The sequence below is a fragment of the Eulemur rufifrons genome, chromosome 18 (genome assembly GCF_041146395.1).
Source record: "Eulemur rufifrons isolate Redbay chromosome 18, OSU_ERuf_1, whole genome shotgun sequence".
In the NCBI taxonomy this organism is placed as follows: domain Eukaryota; kingdom Metazoa; phylum Chordata; class Mammalia; order Primates; family Lemuridae; genus Eulemur; species Eulemur rufifrons.
Window position 1 is genome coordinate 13375989 of NC_091000.1, and position 21214 is coordinate 13397202.

The 21214-nt window shown below is 39.5% G+C and overlaps 1 protein-coding gene and 1 pseudogene across 1 annotated transcript; one reads left to right on the plus strand and one right to left on the minus strand.

The window, feature by feature from the left end:
* Nucleotides 1-898: 898 nt before the first annotated feature.
* On the minus strand, nucleotides 899-19614 carry LRP2BP (LRP2 binding protein). The gene is made up of 9 exons (XM_069493400.1): nucleotides 19578-19614; nucleotides 18201-18327; nucleotides 17241-17353; nucleotides 16303-16416; nucleotides 7332-7474; nucleotides 7148-7253; nucleotides 5691-5914; nucleotides 3384-3558; nucleotides 899-964 (listed from the first exon to the last, which is right to left on the minus strand). Exons 2-9 carry the CDS (start codon nucleotides 18304-18306, stop codon nucleotides 899-901), a joined length of 1047 nt encoding a protein of 348 aa, XP_069349501.1. The 5' UTR covers nucleotides 18307-18327; nucleotides 19578-19614.
* LOC138399223 (U6 spliceosomal RNA) lies at nucleotides 17874-17988 on the plus strand (annotated as a pseudogene).
* Nucleotides 19615-21214: the final 1600 nt, after the last annotated feature.

The window sequence follows — 21214 nt, forward strand, 5'->3', positions numbered from 1 at the left end:
TAATAGTTCTTTTATTGTTAGATGATTTCAGTGAGGTTTTTTTCACAATTTATCTTGCATTGAAATATATCTTAAGGTTTTAAAAATGTAGAAAATGAAGCACAAAGAAATATCTTGCTTTAATTGGTTATCTTATCAATATTCATCAGGAATATAGCAATTGTTTTACTCATTAAGATCTTCGAGGGAAGATTTGGAGGGGCAAGATTCTAAAGCAATGTCTTATACCCACTTTTTTTGAAGTTTATATGTAATAAATTAACCAACTACTTATAAGAATCTTTTTTAAGAATACAAGATATCCCAAAAGACTCAGTGCAGCTTTAGCTTTGATAACTTCAGAGGTAGAAATGTTACACACAATAGTCACCTGAAGTTTAATTCTTTAAATTTCTTTGGCCCTTATTTATTAACAGTTTTGTGAATTTTTCAAACAAATAATGTAAAATTTTGTTACTGAAAATTCATAAAACTAATAAGGGCAAAGAAAGTTAAAGAATTAAACTTTCAAATGATGGTTTTAAATGTTTGTAGTATTTCTACTTCTGAACTTATTAAACTAAAACTACACTAAGTTTTTCCAGACACTCAGTATTTAAGAAAGGAAAAAAATACTTGGCTTTATGAAATGGTTTCGGTATTTCCTATGGTCTTGGCCAGTCTGTAGGCTAAGAGGTAGACCTTTGAGGACTCTTCCAGCATTTGATCCTATGTCTGGGCTTCAAGTTGTATAAATTACAGCATACAAAATCAAGAACGAAGGTAACAAACATGTCACTTGTAAAATACCCAGGATAATGTGACTTGGGATGCAGAAAATAACCAAACATAGCTGCTGTAACAATACACACATAGTATAGTGTTAGGATTGATGATCTTTGTTGAAATGCACTGTGGTCTAAATTCTTTGACGAATGAGTAAGGAGTGAAGTTCTTCTGCCACTGCAGGATTCAGACGACAGGCCTTAAAATCAAAGAAAGTCAGTTATTTAGATATATTCCAATTGTTTGGGTCTCTCTTTCCTGTTTTCTTTTTTTTTTAAATTTGTTTTTGAGAACAGTAAAGTACAATGAATTTCCAGGGAACTTGTTGATTAGGATACTTCCTATTCTGAATTCCTAATCAGAATAAGGGAGTTTCACATTTAACCTATGCAACATCGATCATACTCAAAATAGCCATGTTACTGTCATTTGAAAGAGATAAAATTTTGTTAGTGTCAAAAGTAAAGGGAGTTTAAGCACTGATGATAGCCTTGTATGTTATGAATCGTTAAAACAGTAAAATGGAAAGCATTAACATTTGGCCTCAAACTTGTTCTGATCTCATTTTGTGAAGAATAACATCTATAATAACCTTATTTTAAAATATATAGCTTTATTATGCCTAAAGTAAACAGTGATAAGGTGCATAATTTCTAGAATGTCAAGAATTTGGGAGAGAGATCAGGTTATCTCTTCCAAACCCCACTCTGTGCAGAAATTGTCCCTTAAGTACTCATGACCATTGGTCACCAGATACATGCTTGGTTGCTTCTAGTGGCAGGAAGTCACCACCTTACAGAGAAAACTTCTGTTTTTGTTTCCTGAACAGTTGTATTAGCAGACTCTTCCTTACATTAAGCTCAAATTTCTGTCTATGTACTTCAGAATCATTGAGGGACCCCAGGAGAACATATAATGCTGGTTTCATAGAAACCCTAAGAGGCAAAATAGTTGGCAAAGTCACCCAGCCTGACGGGGTGGTAGAGCCAAGGCCATGCCTGGGTCCCCCGCTCCTTTAAGGTCCCCTTTTACCATCTTGCTGCCTCATCTCATTCCGTCACACACTGTCATTGGCCCTGATTCTGCTCCCTCCCCCACGGTTCCTTTCCTATGGGACACTCTGTCAGTCCAGGGAAGACCACTGTCAGGAGCCCCTCATGTCCTTTTGCTCTGAGTGAGACATTCTTTCTCTTACTGTGCTGCAAAGGATATGTTTCCAGGCCCTTCACACGTTTACTGCCTCTAAGTTTTCTCCATTTTATCAGCATCTTCCGTAATATACAATGGCCAAAACTGAGGACGTATTCTAGATATGGTCTTATTAGTGCAGAGTAATGCGGCTACTATCTCCCCTCAGATGGAAAATAGTTCTTAGATTGCAATGTTTGTTTTGCTGTTTTATTCAGGATGAATATATACTGTATTTGCGAATAGGTTTGACCCAGAGTTTTCTAAGGATACTAAGGGTAGCACAGAACCTGAAATCGACTTGTTTTGGAAATTGGTATAATACAGAAAGCATTTAGATTTTTTTTATAAAGTTAACAAAGACAAGTATTATTCATACTAATAGAATGGTACAGTGGTAAATACCTCAAAGGTCAGTTGTGTACTGTGTTCATATATTTATGTGTTAATGTAGGTTTGATGCTCTGGAAATTTAAATTTCAAGCAAAATAAGGTTCCAAACTCACCTGACATTAGAAGCTCGTGGGGAGTGTCAAATATGCTTGTGCCCACTCCTGGAGATCATTGATTGTTCCGAAATAAGGCCTGAGCTTTGGAATTTTTAAAAGATCCCCTGGAGATTTTAATATGCAGACAAGTTTGGGAATCACTGCTGTAATATCAGATGCAGCCAAGGGACTCAGAAAATTGTTCCTTGCCTTGTTTCCTGGCTCAATCTGAACAATTTCTGCACCACATGAATTGCTATACAAAGTTTATAATGATGTAATTCTAATTTGTACTCATGGATGTCATGGACCTAAGGCATGCACAACTTTTTGGTTTTTCTTTTTTAAAAAATACACTTACTATTATTCATAGTGACCCCCCCCCCAATCCCCTAACCCCTAAATATCTCCATCTCAACCCCTGGTTTTATTTATAAGTTGCTTCATTTTAGATGTGAAATCCATTTGGGATCTAAATAAATGGATTACATGGATTAAAATATGAAAAGCCTTATTTTAACTGATTACCTCAAACTCACAAATACTTCCCCTAAGTGTGATCGATGTCATGTAAAAAAAAACTTTTTAAAAACTACATTTCATTACGATACCAGAATGAACATACAGGTTCGTACATTTTCTGGGTGAAAGACATGAAATTTTTGGCTTTAAGGTGTTGGTGCTGGGCCTTAGGCTGCAGTAGTAGCAAAATGAAAGAATAATTTGCATCAAAATAGGGCTTATTATCACCTGAGTTTCATTATACTAATTATCTGACAGAATCATCTGTAAACAATCTGCACGTCTGACAACCTCTCTGCAGACAGGTTATCTGCACAGTCATTGAGTAGTAAAGAACACGAATCCATGAAGTTGTTCAAGTCTCAACTAAAACCCCAGCAGTTTCTTTCAGGTCAGTTTGTGTTTTGTTCTAAAGCTTACTTTAGAGTAATACTGTTTAGCTGTTGCTTCATCCTTTGTGATGCCCAAGCCAAGCTGAAGACATCTCGCATGGTAGAAAGACGCCATGGCCATGCCTCTGTTGATAAACTCCGGCAGACAGTCCGTGACTTGGGCTATCATGGGGATGTCATGAACCTCATCATAATCCGCAATCCTGATAGGATGTTAAATTGCAAAATTAAAAAGGACATCAGCTGTGGTTTACTTGTTTACAAAATGATGTGTCTAGAAATTGTCCTGTGCCCAAAGTGAAATCTCTCTATTCCCCTGGGAGCTAAGTTGTTTGCTATGTGGTGAAGCATTAATATAACAGTCAACTAATACCAGCGACAGAGGAACTAACTTGCGTGGTTACTTTACAGCTTCCCTATGGCTACACCCAGCAAGCTTACTGGAAAACAAAGGTATGTTTCTTTTTTCTTGTAATATTCATATTACAAGCTTAATTATCACTTTGTGGATTTAAACTGAATGGGGAAAAAAGCATTTTCTATTTCTTTGGCTCATGTATTGAAACATCAACCTTAAATTTGGACGTCAGTCACATAGGACCAGAAAACACTTTAAGAAACCAGCACATCTATACTCTTTAAGACATTAACTGCCATGTGAATTGTATTTAATTCACACTAGTTTTGAGCCTGGGGCCTCACGAAGCATATGAAAACTCAATTCTCTGAAATAAATTCAATAAGTATGTCGTGAGTCACATACAACTCAAGTGTCATGCAGTGTAAAAAGTGATTCTAGCACTGTGTGCGTTGCATATATAACTCACGCACAGAAAAAAAAAATAACAATTTTTTTATTAAATTAGAATCATTTTATTTTTGAGGTTTTTATTCTATTTTCATAATAAGACACTGTGGCCCCAGGGGAAAAATTTTTTTCTAGTGTGGCAGTCAGTGTGTTAAAAATGGGCAGTGAAAAGAAGTAATCTTTTATAAAGCAGACACAAATGTGAAGAATTGTGTGAAAATAAGATCTAGTCAATCCCATGTTGACCGCAATGTCTTAAGAAATAGAAATGTGGAAAGTTCCAAAGATTTTAAAGAGCTATTTAAAGCCTTATTTTGATCAGGATGGGCACTTGCTTTGGGACATTGGCAGTCGCTCCTGTAAGTGGCCTGCTACCTGGAAGCCAGGATGTTGAGGAGGAGCAGGTAGAAGCAGCTCCCTTTCCCTTCACCCTCTCTTGTAGATCGCTGCCCCACACCAGGGATCGGGGACAGGGAAAGCTTCCGGGCTCTGTCAGAGGCATGACTGGGAAACACATCAGCACATAACATAGTCTGGTGGCCACTCAGGGGACATCCAGGCCTGTTTTTCCTGTATATTGCTGTTGTACACTATGGCTAAATAAATGTAGGCAAGTACATGGAGCCTTATGGACTCAGGGAAAACAAGTTTTTGTATATATTTTAGTAGATATTAGTGTCAGTCTTTTAACCATTATTCTCATTTTAAAGTCCTTATGAAGCCATTATTTCAGCTGTGCAGATACAGAAGTGCATGACTGAGGTGTGTAGGAAGAAATTAAAATAGACATTTCTGATGTGCCAAGCTATGTAAAGTACTTTATATATGCCATTTTTATAATCCTGCTGTAAAAGTATTTTCTTCTTACAAATAAAGCAATTGATGCTTTAAAAAGTTAAACTTGCTTAAGCTAATAGCACTGAAATCCTAAAGACTGATGGAATCAAATTGTGCTATACAATATGGTATCCACTAGCTATGGGGCTATTTAAATTAATTAAAATTAAATCAGATTTAAAAGTTTAGTCCTAAGTTGCACTAGATACATCTCAAGTGCTCAGTGGCCATCATTTCCAACATTGCCGAAAGGTCTATTGACAGAACATCTAGTAGGAGTTCTTGTAAATACTTTCATCCAGCTTACTTCTTCAAACCTTACTGCTATGATTTGAGCAATGTGTCTGCTCCAAAATTCATATGTTGCCAACATGATAGCATCAAGTGGTGGGACTTTTAAGAAGTGATTAGGTCACGAGGGCTCCTCTGTTGTGAATGGGATTAAGGCCCTTATAAAAGAGGCTTTGTGCAGCTTTCCGCTGACTTGCCCTCTGCCTTGCACAGCCATGCGAGGACACAGTGTTCCTCCCGTCCAGAGGATGCAGCCCTCCCCAGACAACCAAACCTGCCACCACCTTGATCTTGGACTTCCCAGCCCCCAGAGCTATAAGAAATAAATTTCTGTTCATTATAAATTACCCACTCTGCAGTAATCTGTTACAGTAGCACAAAGCAGACAAAGACAATCACCTTTTGGAAAACGCAACACACTTTGTAAAAAATTTCATCTTATAATAATACTCCACAAGATTCCCTTGAGCATAGACATTTCCACGTTCTGCTGCTTCTCGTAAGCAATGCAGAGCAGCTTCAGTATCCTGGCGGATGCCTTGTCCATAAAAATACATGAGACCAAGTGCACCCTGGGACTCCAGATTTCCATTGCCACACGCTTCTGAATGCCAATAAAATGCCTAAGAAAAAGCACAATTTCATCATTCTCTTTAGTACTCATGAGGTGAAATAATAAGGGAATACTAGAAAGAAAAAAATCTTTTGATTATAAGGTAGTACTATTATTCATCTCGAAGTAACAGTTGCTAGCCTCTTGAATGCATTTCACACTAGCACCAAACTCACGTGCTGACAGAGTGTGAGGGTGAGATCCACTGCTGTCTACCCACAGTGCAGGTGAGGTCATGGCAGAAGAGGATCAGCTGTCCTAGGTTGCAGGATTCTTGATGTACCAGAGTAAGGATCAACAAGGTGCAAAATAGGAACTAAGTGTGTGAAAGGCTTTGAGGCACAGCAGGGTCCCTGAGGCTAAGGGATAGTTAAAGCTCCAAGTGCGTCTCAGAGGTGGCAGCTGCCAAGATCAAAGACAGCCAAGGTTAAAAGCTTTATGTAGTCCCAATTTGCTTAATTCATAGTTACAGTGAATTTGTATTAGTTGAAAAAATTCTTTCCAAGTGGCTGTTTCATTATCTATCTGAGAATGGTCTTAGCTATGCTCCTCTTACAAGTTTGCCATTAACTCCTCTCTGACAAGGAGGACTCAGCCCTACATTTCTTTCTCCCTATAGGATTTTTAGGAAATGTTTCAGTCATTGATGATGAAAGGGATTATATTTCTGTGAAAATCTTAAATGGATTTAATTTCCAATGCTTAGTATATTTTACTTATTGGTATCATATATACCTCAAGTCCAAGGTAATATTAATTTATTCATACTTAAAAAGATTTATGCCCAGGCTGTCCACCTTTTAGCTTTTATAGTGTAATACTATAGTGTATATAGTGTACATGTAGCTTTTTATAGTATACAAAATACTCTTCACATTTATGGTCACCTTTGGTAGAGGTAGGGAAGTTAGCATTTATCAATAAGTGATAGGTGTGAAATGAAATTTGAGGATCCTAAAATGTAAACTTTCTTTGCATTTTAAGGAAGTACCGGAAGTATTCAAATCTATACACTTATTCCTCACCATCCTCTCAAAATAAATAGTGAAGCAGATGTTAATCTAAAAATAATGCTAGCATTAAAAAAGAAGAAAGAGCCGGGTGCGATGGTGCACTCATATAGCCCCAGCTACTTAAGAGGCTGAGGCAGGAGGATCACTGGAGCCCAGGAGTTCAAGTCCAGTCTGGGCAACATGGCAGCACCCCTATCTCTGAAAAAGAAAAGAAGAAAGAGAAATGTTACCTTTTCTAGCTCTTTAGGCTCTTTTGTTGAATAATACAATCCTAGGATACCTTGAGCCTTCACACTGGCTTTTGGATTTCCATTGTCTGCAGCAAAAAGCCACAGTCTAAAAGAGAAAACAAGGCAAGTTATTCTTTGTTTCAACATTTCATTCAAACAAAATCTTGCTCTCAGGTAAGATTACCTTTCAGCTTCCTCATCTGATCGCTTAACACCTTTTCCTTCATAATAAGCTCTTCCAAGATTGTAAGCAGCTGCAAATTTTAAGTGTCTTGCTTTGGGACATGGAGCATCAAGAATTTTCTTCATATAGTTCACTCCTTTTTCCTTCCACAAAGGAAAAAAAAAACAAAAAACCTCTGGTTTTTAGTTTTACTCAAACTAAATTTCTTTCTCCCAATAATGTTGGAAATTGTTTACCCTCTGACATGATGGGTCTACATCATGTCAGATGTAGAATATCATGAATCTATGCCCAAGGGATATGACTGTCATGGATTCTGTAGGGCTAGAGGTAAGAAAGAAAAGACTCTGTAAAAATACATCTAATCAGACGTCCCCAGGAGCCCTGGGATATAAGGAATTTCCTTCATTTGATAGCTTCAATGCGGGTTTCCTTTTTTCTCTCCTTCCGCCGCCCCCCCCCCCCCCCACACCTTATAACCCTTATCCTGTATCAGCATGGTTCTTAGAACTTATCAAAGTGCAAGACTAGCCTGTAACTTCTTTCACACTCATAATTCTTACAGTACTCTTGTGAGCCCCTAACAAATACTGTCTTCTCTTCAAGGTTATTTTTACTAAGTGTACTCAGGGATAATTTGTATCTAATATACTAATCTTCATATGACATCTGCTACATAGTCACAAAGAAAGCACAGAAGACATTCTAACTACTAGCAACAAAAGAACTGCCTTCTCCCAACAAAAATCCATCAGACACAAATCTTCAAACATCACTCAGAAGAAAATAATGTTGGATAGTCAAATAACATTTTTATACACTTCATTCTAGTTTTCCCTCACTGCTCTCTCAAAGTGCTATTATGGAGTCAACAGATGAGAAAACAGATCAACAGAGAGGCATACATCCTGTGTGGCAGCCAAAGATGATCCAGCTGCGAGGCTTGGTGGGACCAACTGAACCCGAGGTTCCAAGTGGAATTCTGATGTCAAGTGGAATTCTGATGTCGGTGTGCTTGGCCTGAGGAGGTCTGTTGAGGCCCCTGATGGCACCAATCAGGCAGAGATGGAAAACTTGGGGTTGGGTGAGGGTATGGAATGGCAGTTATTGGTTTGGAAACTAAAAAAGAGTGCTATTTTGATAATATGGTCAAAAAAACCTCTGAGGGGAGTAACACTTGAGCAGAGACCTAGATGACGGGAAGGCCACAGCAGAGATGGCTACAGTGCATTGTGCGAGATGATGAGATGAATTTGATATTGCTTTTGGAGACTCGGAGCTGCTTAACCAGGAAGTAAGCTACCAGAAGCCAGGAATTCAATAACTTGATTTAGCGAACATCATTCAGCTTTCCAAAGATTGATCAGCCTGAAGAATGGACAAGATCAAGTTTCTGGACGTGCAAGACTAAAGCCAGATTCTGAGCCAAGGGGAATTTATCAAGGAAATGTTACATTATACAGCCTCTTAGCAGCCAACTAGCTGGCTTTCCATGGGAACACCCCAAATTATACTCCTCTATTTTGACCTTTTGACATGAAAGCTTTGGGAAATTTTTAAAGATGAATGGTCAGATTTGTGTTTTGGAAAGATGGCTCTGGTGGCAATATGAATGATGACCTTGGGAAATGGGCAGAAGTTGAGGACCTGCTTTTGTTATAATCCAGGTAAGGGTTACTGTGGGCCTGATCTGAAACAAAGGGAAGGGGGATAGAGGGTGGGTTTGAAGATTTGAGGAGGCAGGATGAGCAGGACAGTATGGGCAGTTTGGTTATGAAAATATGAAAGGACTTTGTCCAGTTTGGGCTCTTAACTTTAAATGGCCACACTTCAGTTTTAAGGAAACATACTTCTTAGGACTTTTTTTTTTTAAAAAAGGTGTTTGTTATGAATAAATATTGCAACTTATGAAATGCCTTTTAATACATACTGAAATCATATGGTTTCTTTAAGCTATTAAAGTGGTATGTTAAAGATTTCCTTATGCTGAATTATTGTATTTCTGGGCTACAAAATAGGTGGATATGAAATATTATTCTTTTAATATAGTACTTATTTTGTTTGTAACAAAGGCGAGTATTTTATTTTAAAAGCTGCCACCATAATTTTTTTATAGAGATATTGATCTTTTTCTAGGGAAGTTCTTCACTGAAGGCTATGAAGAAAATCAAGGGTATTATTGTGATAACATGGCCACAGAGCACCTCCAGGAAGAAGTAACATTTGAGCAGTGACCTGAATGAATGGAAGGCAAATGAAGAGATAACTGGATTGCTTTGTTTAAGAAAATGGGATAAACTTATTTTTGCATCAGAGAAGAATAGAGGGAACACACACTGAAAGAGGTGAGGATGGAGTAGAAAGTATACTCAGCAAGTTTATAAAGAATCATACGAGATGTTACAGCAAGTACGAAGTCCTCCATGGAAGGTAACAGGAATGACTGATAAGAAAATTAAAGTTGTTTACTTTGTGGGGCTTGATGTGGTCTTATCTGAGATCCCTACATTTTAGAAGCAGCAATGCTACAAGCAGAATCCTTGTTTTCTGAGATCATCAAGGAGAACAGCCTGTGACCTATCCAGGACAGAGATAAAGGGATAGCCACATAGATAAAGAGGAGAGAATAGAATTTGATGGAGGAAAAAAAAAGCAGAGGTGATGGGACTTCTGAAAATGGCTGACCAGAGACATTAGGTGCCAGCTTGTCTCAGAAAGAAGGAAAAGTTTTAGATTTAAAAAAAAAAAAAAAACATAGAACAAGTGTAATTTTGAGGGAAAAGTGCCAGAACCTACCAGAGTTCCATGGGAAGAAGTTGCAGAGTAGAACAAGAAGGAGCAAGATATCGGCAGAGATCAATTCCCCAGAGGCTTGGAGGCTGGTGGAAAGGGTAGGTGGGGGACTTGTTTCTCCCTCCCTCGCATCTCTGGCGGTCAGCAGGCTCCCGAGCTGCTGGAGAGCCTTTCTACCCGCATGAGCCCAAAAGTGGCTGCTGCCAGTGAACTGGGAGCTTCTTGAGGACAAAGCACCAGGCTGTCAGCCCCCTTGGGGCACTTCCCATCACCGCAACCCGAGCCAAGATGGTGGGCGCCAACTGCTTTTCCATCCATTGTGTGCCTTTGTCCTCCCCAGGGAGCTTCAGCCCTTCAGTTTTCATGTCACTCGTTCCAACACAAACATTTCCCAACTCTGGCCCAGAGTGCAGGAGCCACAGGGGCCGGTGGGTCCCGGGAGATCTGTGGGATCCCAGACCTTGGACATTCCAGGCGGCTGCCCTCCAGGGAGAGAGGGACAGAGAAGACCAGAGTGCTAGCTTTCCTCCATCCAGACTTTCTTCCTCCCTCACCCCTTCCCATCCACTGCTACCGAGAGGGGTGATTGAGCTGAGACTCTCAGGAGCAGCTACTTCCCCTCTCTTGGTGCATCCTCTACACCAAGGCTCCCACAGAGTGGGGCTCACACTTTTCCTCTTAAAGACCTGCAGTGGACCAAGGGGTGCTCAGACTGTGAACTTCTTGCCCACCAGCCCTCCCCAATGCTGCTGTCTGGCTGCGCCAGCAGAGCAGCGCACACCCCATAGCTGAGGGACATCAAACCTGCTTGAACTCTCCACAGGCAACTCAGGACCAGTATGCTTCTCCCTGGCATGGTTAGGAATTGAACTTGGGGGACCCAAGGACAGGCCCACAGGCCAGATCCCATACCCCCAGCACCTGATCAGGCAGAACAGAAGAGAGAGCACAGTGTGGGTCCCAGCCACAGTGCACTCATGGAGCACCCCTCCCCACAGAGGACGGCCCCGCTCTCAGCCCTGGGTGGAATCCTGGACAGAGAAGCTCCCAGTTGCAGCCCCAGTGCCGGGGAGCTCAGCTAGTTTGAGCTCCTCCCTGTGGCCAGATGCTTGAAGGAGACCTTGGGGCAGGGAGGAGGAAGAAGAGTGAAACCTACTGCTGATAGCCAGACTGAATCTCAGTCAACCCCATCCCCATGAGCAGACGTTCTGGCTGGGTGAGGCCACATCAGCCCCACCCTGGTGGCTTTCCTCAGCAGCCTTGGAGCAGACCCTTGACCCCTGCCAAGACAGCTCATTTGCCAGCCTTTGTGGAGCCTGAAGGCAGGCTCACCAGACCCAGCCATGCCCAGCCTCACTCCTGTGGTGGAGAATAAAGACACACCTGAAAGTTCCAGGACCCCACCCACCATCTAGGGCATTAGAGTGCTTCTGAGGGGCTAGAGCTGGTCACAGGTCCCAGAAACAGCACTGCAGCTTGTTCCCTCAAGCAAGGGCCACCTACTGACAGGTCAGTTTGCACGCCCTTTACAGCATTTACCGACCCAATCTTATAAGGCATGGCTGATTCTTACCCACAAGCACCACCTATTGTCTCAGAGATTAAACTGGGTACGCCAACACAATTCACACTGTCATGAAGATCACAAGGCTGGGGAAAGAGAAAGGATTTCAAAGACCTCCATCCTCCCTCATCAAAGAGAGACAGGGAATCTGCTCATACAAATAGCTCACCACTGCTACAGCCTACAAACAACTAGCAAATGAGAAAACCACCACACTAAGGATATCTATAACCAAGGCATCCATCCAGAACCTAGATCACCATCAAAGCACCCAAAAGCAAAGCCAAAGGTTCTTACCCAACATATACTACAGACACACCCTTACAAGTGTGGTGTGGGAGAAGCCCTGTCTAAAACAAAGAAAATACAGAAACAAGAAGTGACAGCCACTCCACATGAGGAGGAATTAGCATAAGAACACTGTAAGCATGAAAAATCAGAGTGAAAGGATACCCCCAAAGGGGCACACCAGCAATGGATCCCAACCAAAATGAAAATAAATGACAGATAAAGAATTCCAAATATGGATTGTAAGGAAGCTCAATGAAATCCAAGAGAAAATGGAAAACCAACTCAAAGAAACCAGAAAAATGACTCAGGAAGTGAATGAAAAATTCATTAAAGAGAGACACATATTTAAAAAATATATAGAACTTCTGGAAATGAAAAATTCATTTAAGCAAATACAAAAAACACAGTGGACAGCTTTAAGAATAGACTAAGACCAGGCAGAAGAAAGAATTTCAGAACTTGAAGATAAGTCTTTCAAATGAATACAGTCAGTCAAAAATAAAGAACAAAGAATCAAGAGGAACAAATAAATCCCATGAGAAAGAAGGGATTATGTAAAATGACCTAAGATAAGAAACATAGGCATCGCTGAGGGTGAAGAAGAAAAAGCACAAGGTCTGGACAACCTATTTGAGGGAATAATTGAGAAAAACTTCCCTGGTCTTGCTAGAGATCTAGATAGCCAAATACAAGAATCCCAACGAACACCTGGGAGATTCATTGCAAGACACATAGTAATCAAACTGGACAAAGTCAACATGAAGGAGGAACTCCTGCAAGCCATGAGGCAAAAACATCAAGTAACTTACAAAGGAAAACCCATCAGACTAACTGCAGACTTCTCAGCAGAGACCTTACAGGCCAGAAGCAATTGGAGCCCCATATTCAGTCTTAAACAGAACAATGGCCAGCCTAGAATTTTGTATTCTGCAAAACTAAGTTTCACATATGAATGAGGAATAAAGACTTTTCCAGACAAGTAAACACCCAGGGAATTTGTCAGGACCAGATCTGCCCTGCAGGAAATACTCAGAACTGCACTGTTCATGCATCAGCATAATACACACCCACCAGTGTAAAACCACTCAAAAACTAAAGCTCACTGCACCTGGCCTAAATTCTCAATTTTTATTTGACAGTGTATGAAATTTTTTTGTAAGACGAGGCAAAAAAAAAAAAAAAAGAATTAAAAAATCATAAAGAGAGAAAATTATAATACTTGTGTCCAAATCTCATTAGTTTATTCTCTTTTATCTTCAAACATGCCAAAAGAAATAAGACCTAGAAATATGATTTATGGGCCGAGCGCGGTGGTTCATGCCTGTAATCCTAGCATTCTGGGATCAGCTTGAGATCAGCTTGAGCAAGAAGAGTAAGATCCCGTCTCTACTAAAAACAGAAAAATTAGCTGGGTGTCCTAGCTCTTGTCTGTAGTCCCAGCTACTCGGGAGGCTGAGGCAGAGGATTGCTTGAGCCCAGGAGTTTGAGGTTACTGTGAGTTAGGTTGATGCCACGGCACTCTACTCAGGGCAACAGAGTGAGACTGTCTCAAAAAAAAAAAAAAAAAAAAAAAAAAATATATATATATATATATATGATTTATGTAGAATAGATTACTATGCAGGTATTAAAATGATGATGTAGATTATTGACAAATGCATTGTTCGGTGAAAAAGAAAGATTACAAAATAGTATATATAGCATGGTCCTATATTGAAAAATATGTGTGTGTATGTACATATATACAAATATGTCTATAAATTTAGATACAAAGTTGACTCTTTTTTTTTTTTTTTGAGACAGAGTCTTACTCTGTTGCCCAGGCTAGAGAGCCGTGGCATCAACTTATCTCACAGCAACCTCAAACTCCTGGGCTCAAGTGATCCTCCTGCCTCAGCCTCCCCAGTAACTGGGACTACAGGTGCACACCACCATGCCCAGCTAATTTTTTATATATATATTTTTAGTTGGCCAGATAATTTCTTTCTATTTTTAGTAGAGACGGGGGTCTCACTCTTCCTCAGTCTGGTCTCGAACTCCTGACCTCTAGCCATCCTCCCGCCTCGGCCTCCCAGAGTGTGCTAGGATTACAGGTGTGAGCCACCACGCCTGGCCTACAGTTGACTCTTGAACAATATGGGTCTGAACTGCATGTGTCCACTTATACACAGGTTTTCTTCTGCCTCTGCTCAACTCCTCCTCCTCTTCCTCCACCTACTTAATGAGAAGATGACAAAGATGAAGACCCTTATAATGAGCCACTTCCACTTAATGAATAGTAAATATATTTTCTGTTTCTTATAATTTTCTTAACATTTCCTTTTCTCTTGCTTACTTTAATGTAAGAGTATGTATATGATACATGTAACATATAAAATATGTGTTAATTGACTATTATTGGTAAGGCTTCTGGTCAACAGTAGGCTATTAGTAGTTAAGTTTTGGGAAAGTCAAAAGTAATACATGTGTAAACTAAAAATAAGATCCTAAGCCTCCCAAACAAATGAACAGACCTGCTCTTGGCTAAGAAGACCCCAGAGAAACCTGAAAAACTGAGTTCTTGGCCATGATGGGAAGGGAGGTTGGACATGCCTCGTAATAAGTCTTCTTTTTTGGAGTTTAGTCACAAAAACTGACCAGCATTAATGGTAAAATAAGACTGATAAAACACACTCTTTGTGGCAAAAAGATACTAAATTATAAGCAAGACCTAAGGCCACGCAAGGCAAGGGTTAAGTAATGCCTTACAATCCACAAAATCTAGTTCAATAGGTCCTTTTGGTTTTCTTTTTGCTGGCATGGTATCACATGACAAGTAAAAGACTCCAGTATCTTAACTTAAGCATTCCTTTCTGCTGACTCCAAGTTAAACATCTCTAAATCTACCTATGAACTGAAAACCTCCACTTCAAGATATACCACCATTTCAGGCCAAACCAATGTATACCTTCCATGTACTGATTTATGTCTTTGCCTGTAATTCCTGCCTCCCTGAAATGTATAAACCCAAACTGTAATTTGGCTGCCTCAGGACCACTTAAGGTTTCTTGGATTTGTATTTTCCCCAGGCCATGGTCATTCATGTTTGGCTCAAAATAAACCTCTTTAAAATATTTTGCAGAGTTTGGTTTTTCCATTAACATGTCAATTTTCAACTGCACAGGGTTGGTGCCCCTAACCCCCACGTTGTTCAAGGATCAACCACATATATAAATTTTTGTGCATGAGGCAATACATGGAAGAATATATTTTAAAATAAGTGCTCATATTTGACAGTAGAACTTGGAAGAATTCTAGTTTTTTCTTGTTTTCTAATTTTTATCCATGTTGATGTAGCTTCGGAATAATTTAAAAATAAAGGAAAGCATTTTAAACAGAAATGTTACTGACAGCTAATGGTAGCAAGGAACATTTTCTGTGGTACATCAGAGAATTCAAAAATTCTAATTGACCCCTAGAGACTCAAATTGTGCAAATGAAAAAAATTCATGGCAAACTGACAATGTAACTTCTCAGTCAAGATTTCCTGAATTTCCCACAGTATCTATTTCTGACCTGGTATCTCAAAATTTAGAACTTAGATGTCTTTACTATTTATATAGTGCACAAAAATTCCATTTTTATCTAAAGTCACTAGATTTGAAGAAAATTTCTATAATGTTTTTAGAAAAAAATTTCAACATGTTAAAGATTCTTTGGCCAATTATGAGAAGCATGCTCAGAAAAAGGAACTGAACCTTCCCCCTTCCCTGCCCCTCAGTAAAATGAACTCTCAATAGTAGAACTATATGCACCAGAAGAGACAAACTATGCCCTAAAAGGTATCCAGTGAACAAGAAGTTGCTACTGATGTTTATTTCAACATAGCTGCTCACCACTTGAATAAAAATGTAGTAATCAATTCAATACAGAAGCCATTCCAGTAGAATAACCCTAGTCCATATTAATATAAAAAAGGAAATTATTCGAAAGATTGTTTCTTTAGCATTTGCGGAGTGTCATTCAAAGCAAACTTATCAAAGATTCAAGTAAAAAAAGGCTCGTTTTTTGTGGCTGAGACCAGTGACATGAATCTGGAGGGCTCTGGAGAGAAGCTGCTAACCTGGGGTTGGAGCTGAGGACGGAGAAGTGGGAGAGGGGCAAAAAGAAATCACATTCGTTTTTTTACATAAATGTAAAAATGATATCGATACGCTTTAAAATGCTAAAAAGTTATATATTAAAATATAAGGATAGAGATATATTATCAAAATATAAATTAATTGCATCAAATAATCCATTGACAATGAGCTCATAAATGCTGGGAACAAGACAGTAACTTACGGCATCTGCATTAGTCCCCAGCCCATCATAATACATCACTCCCAGCTGGTAAATGGCTTGATGATCTTTTTCTTTGATTTCTTCAAACTGTTCCAATGCTTCCTCATACCATCCCTACAGGACCCCAGAAAATAGGTAATTATTTTTATTGTGATCTTAAAGTAATCCCAAACTGAGGCACCAACAAGTATTTGTATCCAAGAATATACAGCAAACAACCTAGCTATGTTTGAACCCATGCCCAAAGTTGAGAGATCCTGCCCTTAGCCATTTTGCTATGCTAGCCTCAGAGCGACAAGTGCATCATGAGCCCTCACAAAATGCTTGTTGCCAGAATAAATGAAGGTGCCATCAAAAGGTTAGGGAGTAAGTGGGAAGACAGGTGAACAGCTGCCCAAATAGTCAATGGATGGTGAGGGATTGGGGACAGTGGGTCCCTTTTGAAATCTTCCCTTGAAGAACTGAAACTACATTCTTGGAGTTGGGATGACAGCTTGCAGAGTTCGTCCTTGACTGCCTCCCAGGCTAGCCCAGCATAGTGTGGATAAGGAGGGCAAGTTCTCACTCTACACAGGAATGCATAAAGCTACCTGAGTACTAGATAAGAATCAGTCTTCAATTGTTATTAATATGAAGGTAATTTACAAATTGTATTAAATATTTTGAGCAAAATATTAAAATTCAGTCTTTAATTTATAGTGTGAAAATAGATTTTATACCAAAATGACTCCCATAGATGACAGTCATTAGAATGACTTTTGTGGGAAAGTTCAGATATCTCTGTAAGCTGGTAGCAGTGTGTCACACAGCCACAACCATAATCTATGTAATATGACAGAATTTCCCTGGTCTAGCAAAGTAAGGAACTCTACATGAAATTTTGGTATGAGGATCTGACAACAGAATTATGGGAAATGAAAACAAATAAAAAATGATACCTCTTCAAAATATAGTTGACCTCGTAGGAAATATGCCAGAGTGTCCCCTCTTCTTATTCTTTCCTTCAAGAGCTGCAATGCTTTGTCCACCAAATTAGCATGGCTGTAGTGATCTGATTTTAAAAAGGTAAAGAATTCCATTAATATACAATATGAGTTTTCATGCTTGAAGTAATAAATTATGTAAAATTCATCTAACATTGTTAATGCTAGTTTCCTTCCTAATTTTCATTCCTGAAACTAGCCTCCTTAGCTCAGGGGAAAAGTATTGCCTGAGAAAAAGCATCATCACAGTACCTAACACTGTGCCTTGTATAATAAGGAAATATTTGTTAATTGGCTCTCACACTAAGCCTGTTCACAGACAGGTAGGAGCCGTAGCAGTGCAGTCTATGTCCATGCATTGGTTTGTCTTTGGTTTGGGCAAAGCTGTTTTGTGGGTGAGTTAAATTCTTAATTTGAGACTTAATTAGAACTACTCTAACCAAATGAACTAACCATCCAAAATGTAATTTTTTAAAAGTGTGGAGAAAAAAAAAGGTAACTTTGAATGACAATTTCAAGTAAAGCATGGCATTGTTCTCTTTAACAGAAGTGACATCTGGCTTCCCTTTTCTAGAAGGAAACCCTTAAGTCCTGACAATAAAATCAAGATCAGCACATATAGTAAAATTGGAATGATACCGAGAAGATTAGCGGCCCCTGCACAAGGATCACACACACACACACACACACACACACAGATCAGGATGTAATTGTAAGACTTCTCCACTGATTTGCTACCAAATAAAGTAAGTGGCAATTTCACAGATTCTTGTAAGAAAGCTAGAAAGGACTGTAAAATTAACCACTTCCTTGAAATCAATAAGACAAGTATTTCTTGTCTCATTTGCTCTAGCATACATAATGAATTTTAGTGAAAATATTTTCCAAGGGAAGATTAAATGTCAGAATTTGTACCAGTCTTTTCCTTTCTCCATTGGAGAAATTTTTGGTTCTTAGCAGCATACTGGGATATAGAGGCATAAAAGGGGTTCTTGGGCAACTTTTCACTGGTCAACTTCATCCTGTTTCCACAATGTGTATTCTGTAAACAAGAATAAAAAATAAGATGGTAGAAATTTCTTCCTCCAGTAAAGTGCAAAAAAGACTCCATTCCCGCTTGGCACTTATTTATGAAAAGCATCCTCTCCTCATTGCCTAGGGATAGGACACCAAACCACGAGCTCCAGGCTGTGAATATTCTTTCCTAGGAAACCAGGACCCTCCATAGCAACCCTTCCTGTCTGTTCCCACTGCACAGGATTAACCATGAGACCTCTTTGTATGTCCTGTCTGGCTCTGAGTTCACACATTGCAATGGGTCGTGTCACCGCCATAACTGCTGCCATTTAGTGGGAACTGGTGAAACTACTTGTAGATATAGTTCTTGTGCACTGGTGCCTTCTTGTGGCCTCGTAAGAGAAGTTCATCAGACTCAAACGAAAGGATTTGTCTGTTTTACCTGGGAATACACTTGATTTTAGCTGTGGTGTTCAGTTTTATCTTCCCATCTGTACTGGACTGCCATGTTATAACATGGATCACAGTTGAATGGTAAATCAGAGACTTCATATAAAATATAGAGACCACCTCATTTGGGATGAAGGAGTCCAGGTTGGCCTAGGCCGAGGGGTAGTGAGGCTCAGTTGTTGCTATGCTTTTTTTGTTTATTCCTTGGCATTCTACTGTTGTAGCTTCCTTTCACCAATCAGAAACAAGCTTGCAGTAAAGGTTCCTGATTGGTGGTCAAGAGAAGGACTCAAGAGACCCATAGTATGATTGGACAGCTGCATTTATATAATTACATGATACTATTTTAGACAATAGATTGCTTCATTAAATGAGAATGAAATGCAGAAAAGGGAGAAAAATTCAATATATTAGGGGAAAAAAAATCACTGAACTATCTTTGTGGTTTTGGAATAGTCATTTAATCTTTTTAAGAGTCAATTTCTTCATCTGTACTTTGGACTATAAGTAGTTTGAACTAAAAATTTTTTAAATGTCCCTTCTTATTCCTTCTTAGATACATATAATTCTTTGATTATATGATTCCTAAAATCTATGGTTGCCTTAGTGAATATAAAAATTTCCAGTGAGCTTTAGGGTGAAGGACTATTAGGTAAGATATAAAGAAGAAAAACAATCCAAATAGATCATGCAGATAGCAGAGACGTTTCATTGGCACTGAAGACATTCACCCAGTGTGCTACTATATCCAAAAACGCTAAGAAAAAACTTGGCATGTTCACAAAAGGCATGAGAAATGAAACAAATCAGAAAACAATACCTTACCTCACAGAAAGTCACATTGCCCTTTGTGGGTATCACACTGCACATGGTTTTTGTTGCTGTAGCTTAAAAGAAGTGTTGGAGAGAGTCTGTAAAATAAAAACGAAGGTTGATTGAGCTCTTACCAAATGCCAGGTATTGTTCTTTGTTTTAAGTGCTTTACGGGCATTACCCCTTACAAAACTTTATGAAATAAGTTCTGTTATGAAGCCCATTTAACATATGAGGAAACTGAGGTACGATGAGGAAACTGAGGTACGATGAGGAAGCTCACTAAATTGCTTAAGGTCACAGGGCAAGTGGGACAGCTGATACGCCCCAATGCTTGTGCGCTCCTTTAATAGTCTATTCTGTCTTTGAAAAGAGCAAAACTAATATGGTCTTTTAACATGACTCCTGTAAGAGGACAACTCAAAATAAAGCAAGAGTATGTGTTTATTTCTGCCAATCTTGGGATTTGATATAAAATCATCATTTGAAACTTGACAACTGTTTGTATGACATGTTGTAAACTTATAAAATTCTATAATAGAAATTATAGACATTAATTGATAATATACAACCAGAAAGAAAGAAATCTATGATTTTAAAGGGAAGGGCAGGTGCAGTGGATGCTAATGGCACCCCTATCCTCAGTTGCTGTGGATACTAATTGAAAACAAATTACAGCTGTTCTATCTCTGCAGCTTTGTCCCCAGGCAAACATGAAACTCCTCACTCCAGGACACTTTACTCCCTCTTTCTTGGAAACCACTCAGAAGACCACCCCCCTGTTAGGAGAAGCCACCTGCCATTCATCTGGAGCATCCCAGCACACCTCGCTGGGTATGTCAGGGAGGCAAGGCTCTGAAAGCTCTTTACATGGACCATTCCCAGGGTTGTGTCTGAATCAGGCAACCTTAAAGGATAAAGTAATATCTCTCTACAAACAGCAGGTTTGCTTCTCTGAAAAGCAGTGAATCCCTGAAGCTCATGCTCTTCTCTTACAATGCAGTCTCCTGAGTGTGCAGGAGGGCCCTTTGTTTCACGTCTATGGGAATTAGGGGGCACGGGGAACTGGCTCAGATATCATGCTGACCCTCTGGCTACTGCTTATGCCATGAATAATAGTCATTTGTCTCTGATCCAGGAGTCTCGTGTCCTCTGCCAGCATCCATGAAACAGGCTGGCTTGTTGGTTGTAAGGAGGGTAGAATCTCAGACCCTGCATGGTCCTTAACATCCCTTTGCCTCAAGGTGAGATCAACTCAGTTCTGTAATTTGTGCTCTGTGAGATCAGGATGCAGCTGGTTTTCACCTGAGCCCACATTCTTGCTCAGCATTTCCCCCCGACGCCCCCCCGCCCCGCTCCGCCTGCTCTATTCTGCTTCTTTCACTACCCTTCTCCAGAGACCACCCCCCACTATATCACTTGAACAAAAATCCCATCTGGTGCTCTGCTTCTAGGGAGCTTAACCTAATACAATCTGGACATACGGAGGAAGAGGTATTTATTCTTCTCTTTCTAAAGCTGGCATAATAAAGGATAACTTTCCTTCCAATAAAATATTAGAGTATACGAGGGCTGTCTGGACAGTATCCAGCCATGTAACTGTTCTTGTTATATTAACAATGGCTGGATACTGTCCAGACAATACTCAT

Excerpts from the sequence above, each read along its gene's own strand:
- LRP2BP (XM_069493400.1), bottom strand. The coding sequence starts at position 18,306 with ATGAAGTTGACCAGTGAAAAGTTGCCCAAGAACCCCTTTTATGCCTCT. Across the intron at positions 3,559-5,690 it reads TGTGTTGCGTTTTCCAAAAG|GATTGCGGATTATGATGAGG; the intron begins GTGATTGTCTTT and ends ACATCCTATCAG. Across the intron at positions 965-3,383 it reads CTAAACAGTATTACTCTAAA|GCCTGTCGTCTGAATCCTGC; the intron begins GTAAGCTTTAGA and ends TTTGATTTTAAG.